Source organism: Pelodiscus sinensis, chromosome 22 (genome assembly GCF_049634645.1).
Source record: "Pelodiscus sinensis isolate JC-2024 chromosome 22, ASM4963464v1, whole genome shotgun sequence".
Classification (NCBI taxonomy): Eukaryota; Metazoa; Chordata; order Testudines; family Trionychidae; genus Pelodiscus; species Pelodiscus sinensis.
The window spans coordinates 16,847,197-16,860,988 of NC_134732.1; the positions used below are offsets into that span (position 1 = coordinate 16,847,197).

Sequence of the window (13,792 nt, forward strand, 5' to 3'; positions counted from 1 at the left end):
CACTGGGATAGGGGGACTGCAGTGGGGGGGGGTACACGGGGGGCACTGGGATGGGGGACTGCGGGGGGGGGCACACGGGAGGCACTGGGATAGGGGGGGCACGGGGGGCACTGGGATAGGGGGACTGCAGGGGGGCACGGGGGCACTGGGATGGGGGACTGCGGGGGGGCACACGGGGGGCACTGGGATGGGGGACTGCGGGGGGGGGCACACGGGAGGCACTGGGATAGGGGGACTGCAGTGGGGGGGCACACGGGGGCACTGGGATAGGGGGACTGCAGTGGGGGGCACATGGGGGGCACTGGGATAGGGGGACTGCAGTGGGGGGGCACACGGGGGCACTGGGATAGGGGGACTGCAGTGGGGGGGCACACGGGGGCACTGGGATAGGGGGACTGCAGTGGGGGGGTACACGGGGGGCACTGGGATAGGGGGACTGCAGTGGGAGGGTACACGGGGGGGCACTGGGATAGGGGGACTGCAGTGGGGGGTACACGGGGGGGCACTGGGATAGGGGGACTTCAGTGGGGGGGCACACGGGGGGCACTGGGATAGGGGGACTTCAGTGGGGGGGCACACGGGGGGGCACTGGGATGGGGGGGTACACGGGGGGGCACTGGGATAGGGGGACTGCAGTGGGGGGCACATGGGGGGGCACTGGGATAGTGGGACTGCAGTGGGGGGCACTGGGATAGGGGGACTGCGGGGGGGGCACACGGGGGGCACTGGGATAGGGGGACTGCAGTGGGGGGACACACGGGGGGCACTGGGATAGGGGGACTGCAGTGGGGGGGCACACGTGGGGGCACTGGGATAGGGGGACTGCAGTAGGGGGCACTGGAGCACGGGGGGGCACTGGGATGGGGGACTGCAGTGAGGCTGAAAATGTGGTTGAGGGGCCATTTGGTGTGTGTGGGGGCAACAGGACTCACTGGGGAGCGAGCACAGCAGGGTGAATAAGGGGTGCACAGAAGAGGGAGGAATAGGTGGGGGTTAAACCCCAAAGGAGAGGGAGGCATTAGCCCCCTGTACTATATCTGGCAGATAGCAGAGACACGTTTTTCAGTGTTGCTGCTATAGGGAGAGTTTTATGTAGGAGTCCTGACGTTTATGTGGCAATGCAACATGCTAACGTTTTTGAAAAACATTACAGTGTGGCATGAAAATACTACTGGCTTGTAAAATCATGTAATGATGTTTCATAAATGACCCTTCTCCCCCCATGCAGTATGGCTTGGTGACCTGTAAGCAGAGTCTTGCAAGCACCCCTGAAAATTATTAAGAGTACAAGTAGGCAGAATCATTCTCTGAAAATTGACATTGCCTCAGAAATGTGCATGCGGGGACAACCTAACTAAGAATGTGGGCCATGCATGTAGGATGGAGAACTCTATGCTGGGAAGTAGTGATTCCGAAAAAGATTTGGGGGTTGTGGTGGATACTCACTGAACATGAGTGCTCAGTGCAACATGATGGCGAATGCATTCCTTGGATCTATAAAATGGGCTCTTGAGTAGGTATCGAGAGGTTATTTTACCTCTGTATTTGGCACTGATGGAACTATTTAAATAATCTTATCCAGTTCCAGTGTCCACAGAGAAGAGCCATGAGAATGATTAAAGGATTAGAAGAATTAGAAAACCTGCTTTATAGTGATAGACTCAAGGGACTCAATCTGGTTTAACAAAGAGATTGTTGAGGGTGACTTGATTACAATCTACAGGTACCTACATGGGGAACAAATATTTAATAATTAGCTCTTCAGTCTAGCAGACAAAGATAGAACACAGTGTAATGCAGGATGGGCAATAATTTTTTACCGGGGGCCACTTCCAAAATTTCTGAAGTGGCCCCGGGCTGCTCCGGAAGGGACAGGGCCTCAATTAGAAGGGATGGGGCCAGGATAATACCCTGCTTCCCCACCCACAGACCATGCTTGGTCTGGGGGTGGGAGATCACGTGAAGTATTTGCCCCTCCCCCCCCCCCCGAGGGTTCCCCTAGGCACCTATGCCCCCGGCGGTGGGAGGAGACTTTGTGCACTCCCCTTTCTGCTCCCAGGCCAATCAGGGTTTGGGGGTGGGTGAGCGTGCAAAGTCTCCCCATGTTCTGCCACGAGTGCATTGTGCTTAGAAGCATGTGTGCTCCTTGCAGGGCGGAGGAAACTTTGTGCGCTTCTACCCTCTCGTAGGCCCTAATTGGCCTGGGGGTGGGAGAGTGGCAGAGCCTCTGTGGGCAGGATCAACCCTGTTGGCAGGCTGTATCCAGCCCACGGAGACCCTTTAGCCCACCCATGGTTTAATGGCTGAAAGTTGAAACTAGACACATTCAGACAGGCAATAAGGAATCTTTAACATAATAATAATTAAGCTTTGGAACAATTTACCAAGGATCACGGTGGATTCTCCATCACTGACAATTTTTAAATTATGATTGAATGTTTTCCCAAAAGATCTGCTCTAGGTATTTTGGGGGGGAAAGTTGTATGGCTGCATTATATAGGAGTTCACGCTAGGTCACCATGGTCTCTTCTGGCCTTGGAATTTAGGAATCTATATTATTTCCGTTAAAAGCATTTGCGGAAAATCATGCCAGTCTAGACGTAGCCGACGTGTTTATGAACATATACCTCAAAGAGGAGAAAAGCCAGTGTTAGGGCCTAGGTTTTTTAAAAATAATGTCTTTCATGTTTAGGATAATGAAAATGCCTGTAGTAAACTGTGTTCTCTGTTTGTTTGTGACCCTCCAAAGTGAGGAATCAGCCCAAATCATCATTTCCTGAGAAAATTTGAGTGCCAGTTTTACTGCCGTTGCCTATATTTACACCCATAGACTAGACCTATAATTTTATAGATTCATGCAACAGAAAATCCCTCTCTTTCTCCTGCCCCTACTGTCCCTAGCAGGCCATACTCAGTATTGATGGGGCTGGAGAGCAGTGCTAAGCAGAGGCACTGCAAAACGGAAATGTCCGTAAGCATAGCCTATTAAAAGTATCTATGGGAATATGGGAATGGAGTTTTAAAAAGTTTCTTTCCTTTTCTGTTGTGACTGTAAATCCAGTGGTGCATATGTCTATTTTTATCAGCAGCTTCTGGCAGTGTAGAACTTGAAGGATGCCAATTCCACACCCACAGAAAGTCTGACACTGAAGAAGAGGTGGACTAAGCAGGACACGTTTTTGTGAAATCCTGCAAGCTAGTGCCTCATTGGATCAGGAACAAAGGGCTTGGAGGGTCAGTGTGACTGACGGCATGGAGAAGGACTGCGAAGATAGGAAAAGGGGCCCTGGGGTCCCAGTAGGTCAAGGAGCAGAAAACGCACCAGGACATAATGGGTCTTCTCAAGCACCAGATCCAAATGGTGCAGACCTTGGTTGACTGACAGGTCCAAAAATCTGGGATTTCCCAGCCTTTGCAGTCCTTGGAGAACTTCATGGTCACTGTTCAGCAGCCACTGCTTGTCCCAAACTTGCATTACACTGCAATCTCACCCCCCAGGGCTTGATTTTCAGGCCCAGAAGCTGCATTCCACCCTCTACAGCTGCTTGGTGAATGCCACCCACAGCCCTGAATTATTTTTCACAAGGTCTATCAGCAAACTGTCCTTGAAGTTAGCCACATGTCCTCAGTTCTTACAGTATTTTATGTGGGCCTGCAAATAGAAGTGAACCATGTGTCCTGTATTTGCAGCACTCATGACAATAATTCAGAGCTATGCAGGCTCCCTGCTTCTGTCAGAAATGGCATAGACTGCAAAGCACCACGGGTTTGTGTGATTTTTCGTGGATGGTTTGATTGGCTGGGGAAGTTGTATGCTGGGAATCGGACCCCAGCTCCCAAAGAGCCCTAGGCAAGTCATTGTTATATCACAGAGCACTGCAACAGAGTCAAAAGGCATTTTAGCGGATGGCGGTGTGCTCCCTGGAATACTTAATGCAAGTACCCAAGTATGCACGCGCCCCAGCTACACACAGATTATGGCAGCTGTATGCCAATGTAACTTGTGTAGACATGGCCTGACACTGTCCACAGAGACTTAATATAGCTCATTATTATGCCTTATTCTCCCTCTAGAGCTGGAGCGATTGGGAGTTTTGCATGGATAGGTAATGAGAGAATGGTCCCTCGGGAGCTGGGAAATCATGCTTATTTCTTAGCTTTGACACTCTCCAGCCATTTCTCTTCCCCCAAATTGCTTCTTTACTTCTTTACTTGGTGTTAAAATTGGCCCAAAATGTCTATTCTTGCAGTGCTCTTTGGTTGGAACAAAATGGCAAATATTGCGCAAAAGCTTCCTCTCTACAGCTGTTCTTGTAAAAAAAAAAAAAGAAAAGAAAAAAAATCCTGCAGCCGCTGATTTCCCCCTAGCTGTCCCTCTCTGCAATGGATCGAGTCTTTTATTTGTTTATGTATTCTCTACTTCCGCTCCATGTGATGCCTTGGGCTAAACAGTATAAGCACTCCAGGCCAGTCTTTGTTGTGGAGTTTCAGCGCAGTCTTCTCAGCATGGACATCATCAATTTGATTATCCTAACGTTTGTGGTGATCCCTGTGGGATTCTGCAGGCCAGCAGCTTTCCAAGAGGTAAGTTTGACCTCCAGGGAGAACAGATTCCAAGAATGCTTTTCTCCCCTGTCTGTGGAAATAGGACAATGTGCTTTCATATCACAATTATCAAACCCTGCTCATCAAGAAACTACAATCATCGCCGAATGATCGTTCTGTACCATATAGTTAGTGAAAAGGAAAGAAAATTAAAATGAATAGTTACATTTTTTGCTGAAGTTCTGCAGAGGATAGATGTGCTGAATAAAGTTTTATTTCTGTTTGTTTTTGCTTTGAAACTGTAAAGCTGCTTTTTTTCTTTTTGCAGAAATTTCTCCAGGCGCTGAATCCAGAAGATGTTTTCTCTTATTTTGGCACCAGTAAAGTTCTTGATGGTATACAAGCCTTCAGAATTTTGTCATGTGTCGTGTGTAAAATTGTTTGTGATTCTGTATATTGGATAGCAATAAGGACACAATTTTATTGATGTTACCCCTGATATTGCAAACACGTACGCTTGAATGACTTTAGACATGCAAGTAGTCTGGTTCAAGTATGTGTTTACAGAATGGGGTCTGCTGTTTGGAAATCAGATCTAGTAATTGTTTTAGCACTTTTCTTTTTCACTTCTCCTGCATATTGTTATTGTTTTAGTGCACAATTAATAGAATGAAAGATTCTAAATAATCCTGGAACAGATCCAAACCAGCCGTGTACCAGGCTATAGATTGCAATGATGATTTTATGTGTTTTTAAATACACATTTCAAGAAAATATAATACTTTTAGATTGCTAATATTTTAGGATTATGATGCTGTTTCGATTTAGGCAAGATTCTCAGAGAAGGAACTTTGTGTATTTATGTGTTTTGTACAGTGCTCAGCAATAATAATTTGCACATCTATGATGCTTTTAATCGGATGAACTCAAATTACCTTACCGCTTGTGAAATAAATTGTTATTCCCATCTACAAGTAGAGAAATGGAGGCAGAGAGAGGTTACAAGTCTTGAGCAAGGGCAGGTCTACACTAATGGGCAATATTGACCTAAGTTACGCGTAGCTGGAGTTGACACAGCTTCGGTTGAATTGCCGCAGGGTCTCCACTGCAGGGGTTTGATGGGAGAGTTCTCTTACGCTTCTCGTTCTGGTGGAATACCAGAGTTGATGAGGGAGTGATAGGTGGTCGATTTAGTGGGTCTTTACTAGACCCCCTAAATCAGGAGTGGGGAACCTCAGGCCGGGGGCCAGATGCGGCCCTCAGCATGCCTGGATCTGATCCCCAAGGCTCAAGGCCCACCCTGGCACTGGGGAGCCTGTGCTGATATTCCAGCCACCCTGCTGTCCCCCGGGGGCTGAAGCACACAAAATCTACTAGGCTGGGACCCCCTAGGCTCACAAGGGGAATGATGGGGGGAGTATCTTTCTCCTTCTCGTCAGGGGCCAGAATGAGGTTCCCCCCCCCCCCACACACACTTCTCAGGCTATGTCTAGACTGCAGGCTTCTTTCAGAAGAACCTTTTTTCAGAAGAGATCTTCCAGAAAAACTTATTTCAAAAGAGAATGTCCACACACAAAAAACGCATTGAAAAAGTGATCTGCTTCTAATGTCCACACTGAATGGACGCTATCTCACACTTAAAATGTGATTGCTATGGACTGAGTGGCCACCAGCACACTTGTGCTTTTTCCTCTTTCCTCTTCTTGCGAAAGAACTCCCTCTTCCCCATCCACACACGCCTTTTTCTGAAAGAGCTCTTTCGGAAAAAGGCTTCTTCCTCATAGAAAGAGGTTTACCAACATCAGAAAAAACCCTCTGTTCTTTTGATTTACTTTTGGGAGACTGTGACTGCAGTGTGGATGTAACTCAGGCTTTGTCGGAAAAACGGCCGTTTTCTCGACACAACTCTGTAGTGTAGACATACCCTGTCACTTGTGTGCATTCCTTGACTGATTTTTTTCTGTGGGTCAGTGGCCACTGATCCAAAAAAGGTTCCTCACTCCTGCCCTAAATCGATTGCCACAGTGCTCATCTCTGCGTAAGTGTAGACATGGCCTAAGTTCATACAGCAGGTCAGTTTCAATGCTAATAGAACCTGGATCTCCTGATCACCAGTTCTTTGCTTTAGCTGCAATGCTGTCCTCAATTTCAGGGCTGATAGAAATACAGAGGATCAGGTTGATCGACATAATTAAAGGGAAAAGGTTCTTTGGAAAGTATTGTTTTTCATGGACGCTGATAGTTATTTTTACATTCCCATACATCATTATTATTACTGTGAATTGTGTCTGGAATCCTAGTAATTTTGGTTATTTCTTCCAGTACCAGAATTTGTTATTGCTCAGCCATCTTGTCCCTGTGAAGAGGACCAAGTTGAACCGAGATCTTGTAAAGTTCAACGTTGCTCCCTTATGGCCTGGGGAGAACCCTACAGCTTTGAGTTCCTAGAGGACTGTGTTCTTTCTTCCTTCGTGAGCGATCGAAAGCTGAACTCCTCTGTTAGTTTACTAAAGCGATTCCCAGGCAGTTGCTTTGCTGGGGGAAGAGTACTGCACCCTGCAGGGGCTAAATGTAGAGTCACTTACTGCGAAGGGTGGCTGGTGAGTATGCAGCATCGGCTTTGAGATCAAAACATGGGCTGAATTTACAACCACTAATGATCAAGGATGTTTTTGCTCTGTGCACACTTGGACAATTGTCTCAGAGTGAAGCTTCAGGTGCTTAGAAAGCAAAGCATCAGATCAGAAATGAGGGGTCAGAGTGAAATTCATTCTTATGGCGAGGGCCAAGGGGGGTATGTCTAGACTACATTGTTTTTTCGAAAAAAACCTGCCCTTTTTTCGAAAAAACGTCACCTGTGTCCACACTGCAATCGCGTTCTTTCGAAATTAAATCGAAAGAACACAGGGTTGGATTTTTTTGACATTGGTAAACCTCAAATTACGAGGAAGAACACCCTTTTTGAAAGGGCTCTCAAAAACAGGCCTGTGTGGATGCAGAACAGGGACATTTTTTGAAAGAAGAGGCAATCGAAAAAAGCACAGGTGCCCTGGTGGCCATTCTGTGAATAGCAATCAGGGCTTTCGAGAGAGTGTCCATGCAGTCTGGGTGCTCTTTTTTGAAAAACAGACCGCTTTTTCGATCCGGTTTTGAGGTGTGGCTGCTCTCTTTCGAAAGAAGCTTGCAGTCTTGATGTACTCTGTGAGGACTATGCACAATATAGGCATTGTCTACAATAACACCCCCACACACACACTTCAACCTACCCTATGCAGCTTCAGCTATGCAAGTAGCATAGCTTAAGTGGACATATTCACCATGGCATTTTCCACATGGTAAGGTCAGTGGGGGCTGCTCTCCCATCAACTCTAGCTATTCTTCTCATCCTGGTGAAGTACTGGACTTCAAAGGAGAGTGCTCAGGGATTGATTTATCATGTCTCAAAGCTGCAGTGTTGATCCATCGCATCGTGGAGACAAGCCCATAGAGTTCCACTGTAAAGGTCTTGTGAAGAATGCTTGGGGGGCAAGTGGGACTTTCACGGTGCATTTGCTTACTGCTGGATTCTCTGCCCTGAGAAAAGTTTCACGCTGAGCTTGGAATGGGAAAAAAAAGCGTGTGGAGGGGTGGGGGGCAGCATTTACTTTTTGTATACCAATGACTATTTGGTGATGGGTCCAAAGCCCAAAAGTCTGGAGCTGGATCCAAACTTCCCTTCTAGGCCCAAGGGGATTCAAATCTGGTGTTTGGGTTCAGATCAGTTTTACAGAAGCTTGAGCTGAGACGTTCAAATCTAAATTTCCCCCAGAGTTTGAAGGGTTTTTGATCCAGCCTGGTGGCTTAGGACTGTCTCTCCTCACTCTCCAGCACTGGAAGGGCATTTCAGAGAGTCCATTCAAATGGTGTGGTGGTTCTGAAGGGTTTGCAGTTCCGAACGGTGCCTGGGACCACAATTTTGCCATGAGGAAAGGCAGAAACAGGCATATAAATAAGGCCCGCATCTCCTCAAAAGGTTTCAGAGCTTTCAGTAATCTGGCAGTTTGGAGTTCATCCAACCCCTTCTGATGATGGGATGCTGTGTCAGATATTCCATGGCAATAATAATAATTAGCGGTGACTTAGTGGCCTTTCCTGTGAAGATCTGAAAGTGCTTTATAACATTAATGAACCAAGCTCCACACTGCCCTGAGGCAAATAACAATAACCCCGTTCTATAGACGAGAACACGGAGAGGAGAATGACTCGCTCAGCAATTTGGTGGTGGAGTCAAGAGCAGAACGTAGGAAACCTAACACCTAGTTCCCTGACTCTCACTGCTAGGCCTCACCCCCTCTTAGTTTATAGTGGAATCCTACTGATCACAAACGAACAGGAAGGCTTTGGTTTTTCCATCCTCTTGTCTCAGACATGTTGAGTCTTGCCTGCGGGAAGCTCCGATTGGGCAAATCTTGGCGGTAATGGATAAAGCGGGAGGAGAGGTTGTCTTTGATGTTCTCTGGTGGTGAATGCCTCTGGAATAATGTGGGGGTGGAATGTTGCTTGCGTTAGGGCGGTGTTGTCATTGTGAATGAGGAAGAGATTCACATCAGACCGGTGAGACGCAAACACCTGACCGTGCTGGAAGACCTCAGCCTCCCCACACCCCACGTCATCTTCCGAGCTGCACGGAGAGGGACAAGGACGATAGGAGGTATTGGATGTCTCGGGGCTGAGGGAGGAACCACTGGCCCCGTTCTGCCCTGGCTTTGTGCCTGCCATCAGTGGGGCTGCAGAGTGACAGCGAGGGCAGGACTTGTTGCCATCACAACATGATGCTTGTCCAACGCACTGAGATTAAGTGAGGCTCTCACTGCGGCCTGTGTAGTCCAGGAGTCTGGGCCTTGAATGAGACCGAGCTTCACTAGCGCTCTCTATCACGCTCCGGTCTGCTTTCACCATTGCTGAAATAACATAGCTGCAGGAAAGACTCAGAATGTAGCTTGGTTGGATTGGCCTGGCCTTGTCACTCACGGTTACTGCCAAACCCAGGAACAAAGAGAGATGAACAACAGCGGAGAACCTCAGGGTATGACGGTGGGATATCGTGTGCATGACGCCCGGGGCCCCAGCAGCAGCTAATAGAAATCAGAGGAGAAGGGACTCCGCTAAGTATCTGGAGGAAGCAAGCTTGCGATGTGCTCTTGAGTGTTCGATGGTCTGGGATGGACTCATGGGGGCTTCCCTGCCTCCTCCCATCCTAAGCTCCTTTGTATTCCCTCGTGGTGTTGTAGAAAGAAAGTCTCCGCCTCGTCTTTGGAAAAGGGCTGAGGGAAGCGTCGTGCACCTGGAGCTGCTGGTGGTAGTGGGCCCAGACGTTTATCAGTTCCACAGAGAGGACACCGAGAGGTACATCCTTACCAACCTGAACATCGTGAGTGGCTTTCTGTTCGATGTCCGTGCTGCAGTTCCTGATCCTGGGCAGGGGGCTTGTGTTGGAAGGGACGTCAGGTGGGGCCCCTCGCAAAATGTTCTGAAAATGCCTCCACAGAAGTGTGTGGGACCCCGTTGTCCCCTGGTAGGCCCAGAATAGTGGGACTGGGGGTGCAACACAGCCACTTCAGTGTGCAGCCATCAGCTTTGCGTGGGCTAGGAGACCTCCGCCCAGCAAGCTGCACGCCAGAAGGAAGGGCATTCTCAAACAATGAGGGAGGCGGCTCTAAAGCACAACTGGAAATGTATTAATTTTCCTAGTGCCCGTTTGGGCAGGTATCGGCTCCAGCATGTCCGTCAGTGCCTATGGATTTAAGCCAGGGTCGGATTGGGCTCTATTTGAGGTGACCCACCATTTCACTTGATGGGTTTTAACATTCTAGTATTCGTTTTCTCACAGCGGTCTGCATGTCACTCTGTTTTCCTGGGGATGGCAGGGACTGGGGGACTCTGAGGGGCCCTGACATTTATTTCCACATCCCTCTGCTGGAGGCGTTTCGTCGAATGGGCGTTCGCGGACAGGCTTTGTGGCTTACACTGAGTTCAGGTCTCAAAGGGATCCAGGTCCTGTCTGTAATGGTGACTGCAGATTTTTATAATTCTCATTATAATTACCTGGTGTGTCACGCTGGTAGCGCGTCCAGCTGGGATGGTGGAAGAACCTCGGTATACGCGGGATGCCTCAGTGTCAAGGAAGGGCCCAGACAGGAATCACAATGACACCTTCGTTATGAAACTCCTCCTGGAGCCTGTTTTCCCTTTTCCAGGGTGCCGAGCTGCTGAGAGACGCCTCGCTGGGAGCTCAGCTTAGGGTTCACCTGACGAGAATGATGGTCCTGACTGAACCAGAGGTAGAAAATGGGGGGGGGGGGTGTCCCAAATCCTGAAAAGGGCCCATCACTGAGGCAGAGCCCAGCTCTCCACAGAGGGCTTGCCATCTTGTGACAAGGCTACTTACATGTGAAGATGTGTCTTCTCTGTAGGTGGGTATAAACATCACCACGAACGTCACCTCCTCCTTGGTCGGGGTCTGCGAGTGGAGCAAGAAGGTCAATCCCCCGAGTGACTCGGATCCCCAGCACGCCGACCTTGTCCTCTATGTGACCAGGTAACAGAACTGCCCTGACGGAAGGAGGTTGGAGACCTCAGCTCAGGCCGGCAGACTTAGGCAAACCCCAGAAACTGCAGGATGTGCTCAAAGGGGATGAGAGCAAAGTGAGCAGTGGGGCCTTACAGTTCTCCTTCTGAGGGTGGCTTGTTGTGATGTAAAAAAGCCCTCATGCCCTTTGTCTCTGTGGTCTGGAGCGGGGGCTGGGGTGAGGTGTGTGTGTTCCAGTGTTGTCTTCAGGTTGTCATTGTCAAGTCCAAGTCGAGTCTCAAGTCTCAATTTAAAAAATGTCAAGTCACTTTTGTACAAGCCATCAATATCGGCATTTTCGGACAAGTTTTTCACCACGAAAATTAACAAGTCTCAAGTCGAGTCTCAAGTCACAAACAATGAACCCGAGTCGAGTCTCAAGTCGAGTCATCTAGGTGACGTAAGTTGGACTCAAGTTCAAGTCGTGGGACTCAAGTCAACAACTCTGGTGTGTTCTGCACGTCCACACCCACCTGCTCCCAGAGCTCAGATGGGTGTTCAGCCTCCAGCATTCAACAATTCTGTTTCCTCAGCTTCAGTGGTAACTGGAATATCCCCGGGGAAGTGGCAACCGGACTCAGAACCATTCAAACGGAGGCCACTTTACCAGCAGTGATTGCGGGGGTCACAGGAGGCCCATATAAGGGTAGAAATGTCTAGAAGAGTCTAGTGGTGGTTATAAACTCCCCAGCTACAGAGATTCCCTTGCTCTGACTCTCAGGGCACGTCTACGAGTTATTTTGAAATAACAAGGCGAGCACTCACACTGCCAAGCCTGCTATTTTGAAATAATAACTCCTGCTCGCGAAGAGGAATAAGCTTATTTTGAAATAGTTATTCCAGGATTTATTTCAAAATAATCTGATAGTGTAGACATAACCTCACAGTCCTACAGGCCACTTGGCTCACAGTCTCAATTGACTAGCTAATGATGCCGGCCAAGCTCTGGTGGAGTGTAATGGCTTTTCTCTGAACAGAGGGGATTCTGTATCTCTCTCCTGCAGATGGGGTTATAACCTTTCCTTCTGCTCCCTGTGCCTGGACATTGCACCTGCTTTCAAATCTTGAGCTATGAGGGAAGGCTGAAGGAATTGGGCTTGTTGAGTTTGGAAAAGAGCAGACTGAGAGGGGACATGAGAGCGGTTTTCAAATATCTAAAAGGGTGTCACAGGGAGGGGGGGGGGGGGGAAATTGTTCTCCTTGGCCTCTGATGATAGGAGAAGAAGCAATGGGCTTAAACTGCAGCAAGGGAGGTTTAGGTTGGACATTAGGAAAAACTTCCTAGCTGTCAGGGTAGTTAAACACTGGAATAAATTACTTAGAGAGGTTGTGGAATATCCATCACTGGAGATATTTAAAAGCAGGTAAGACAGACATCTATCAGGAATGATATAGACCAGTGTTTCTGAACCTTTTTTTATAAAGTACCCCTTAAAAATTATAAGTACCCCCAGTACCTACAGTTTTCAGACACATTTTTTTTCTACCAATGCAAAATATTTCTTTAAACTTAATTGTAGCCGGGCAGGAGATGAAATTTTTGGGTGTAAAAAGCACAGAAATAATAAAGCTCTTTAAAACTTAAACAAAAATTCAGTTTTCTCCAAATTTCAGTTGTCTTGATGTACCTCCCAGAAGTCTCTCGAGTACCCCTAAGGGTACTCGTACCACTGGTTGAGAAACACTGATATAGACTGTGCTTGGGCCTGCCATGAGGGCAGGGCACTGGACTTGATCTCTCAACGTCCTTTCCAGTTCCTGTATTCTACGATTCTATCTTAGTGTGGGGAGATGCACGTATCAAAGAGGAAAGGGGGCGGTAAATTCCTGGTGAGCGTGAGCTGGGAGAGGCTAATGGGATTTTCAGTTGATAGTGTTCACTGCCTGGGTTTTTAAGCCTAATGAATCTGCTCTCCTGTTCTCTCCACACCTGTCTCACCCTTCCCGGAGGTTTGACCTGGAGTTAGCTGATGGAAACAAGCAGATGCGCGGAGTCACCCAGCTGAGGGGAGCCTGCTCTTCCTCCTGGAGCTGCGTGATCACTGAGGACACCGGCTTTGACTTGGGAGTCACCATAGCCCATGAGATCGGTCACAGGTCAGAGGGCGAGGCCCACCGAGACTCCCAGCCGGGGACTGGAACTGCCCCGGGTCCCTACAATTTAATGCTATGGATCAGCCATTTCCCTCAGCGAAAATCAGCCCCTGTTGGCAAGCTGAGTTCAGGGGGTGACAGAGTCACTGTGGATGGTGCTGGGGATTCCTCAGATTACTTAAAACCCAACTCTGGAGAGAGGAAAGGGAATGAGGGCCCAATGCTGCCCTGCAAGGTTCTGAGCTCCCTTAAAAGCCATTGTCTTCTCTGGGAGCTGCGGGCACTCATCACTTCAGGAGGGACTGCATAGAGCCAACGCTCTTCTGTGCAGACATTACCCATGCTTGCGCCGTGTGCTGCCAGCTGGGTTCAAGCCCTTCAGATGGCTCCGGTCAGTCTTGCTCAGTGCTCCCTGTTGTGACGTGGTGGGGTCTTGCTCCAGAAAACGGTGGTGACTCTGGGTGGCGTAACAGGGCGTGAGGTAAACAGTGTGCAGGGAGTTCCCTCTGGACAGAGTGGGGGCAGCCAAGGGAAGATCAGCGACTA

The 13,792-nt window shown here is 48.7% G+C and overlaps 1 protein-coding gene across 8 annotated transcripts in view; it reads left to right on the top strand.

Annotated features, from left to right (window-relative positions):
- The first annotated feature begins 866 nt into the window (after nt 1–866).
- Nucleotides 867–13,792, top strand: part of ADAMTS13 (ADAM metallopeptidase with thrombospondin type 1 motif 13) — a 39,694-nt gene continuing 26,768 nt past the window's right edge. For 2 of the 8 annotated variants that reach the window (XR_012897252.1, XR_012897253.1), the window contains exons 1-8: nt 867–4,584; nt 4,874–4,940; nt 6,868–7,145; nt 9,094–9,235; nt 9,816–9,955; nt 10,782–10,865; nt 10,998–11,122; nt 13,103–13,249. Coding sequence is in view for 6 of the 8 variants with exons in the window: in XM_075905964.1 (XP_075762079.1) it covers nt 4,384–4,584; nt 4,874–4,940; nt 6,868–7,145; nt 9,094–9,235; nt 9,816–9,955; nt 10,782–10,865; nt 10,998–11,122; nt 13,103–13,249 (1,184 nt within the window). In the remaining 2 variants the exon portion in view is untranslated. The remainder of the gene's footprint in view (nt 4,585–4,873; nt 4,941–6,867; nt 7,146–9,093; nt 9,236–9,815; nt 9,956–10,781; nt 10,866–10,997; nt 11,123–13,102; nt 13,250–13,792) is intronic. The other 6 variants (XM_075905964.1, XM_075905965.1, XM_075905968.1 and 3 more) reach the window with 6 other exon arrangements.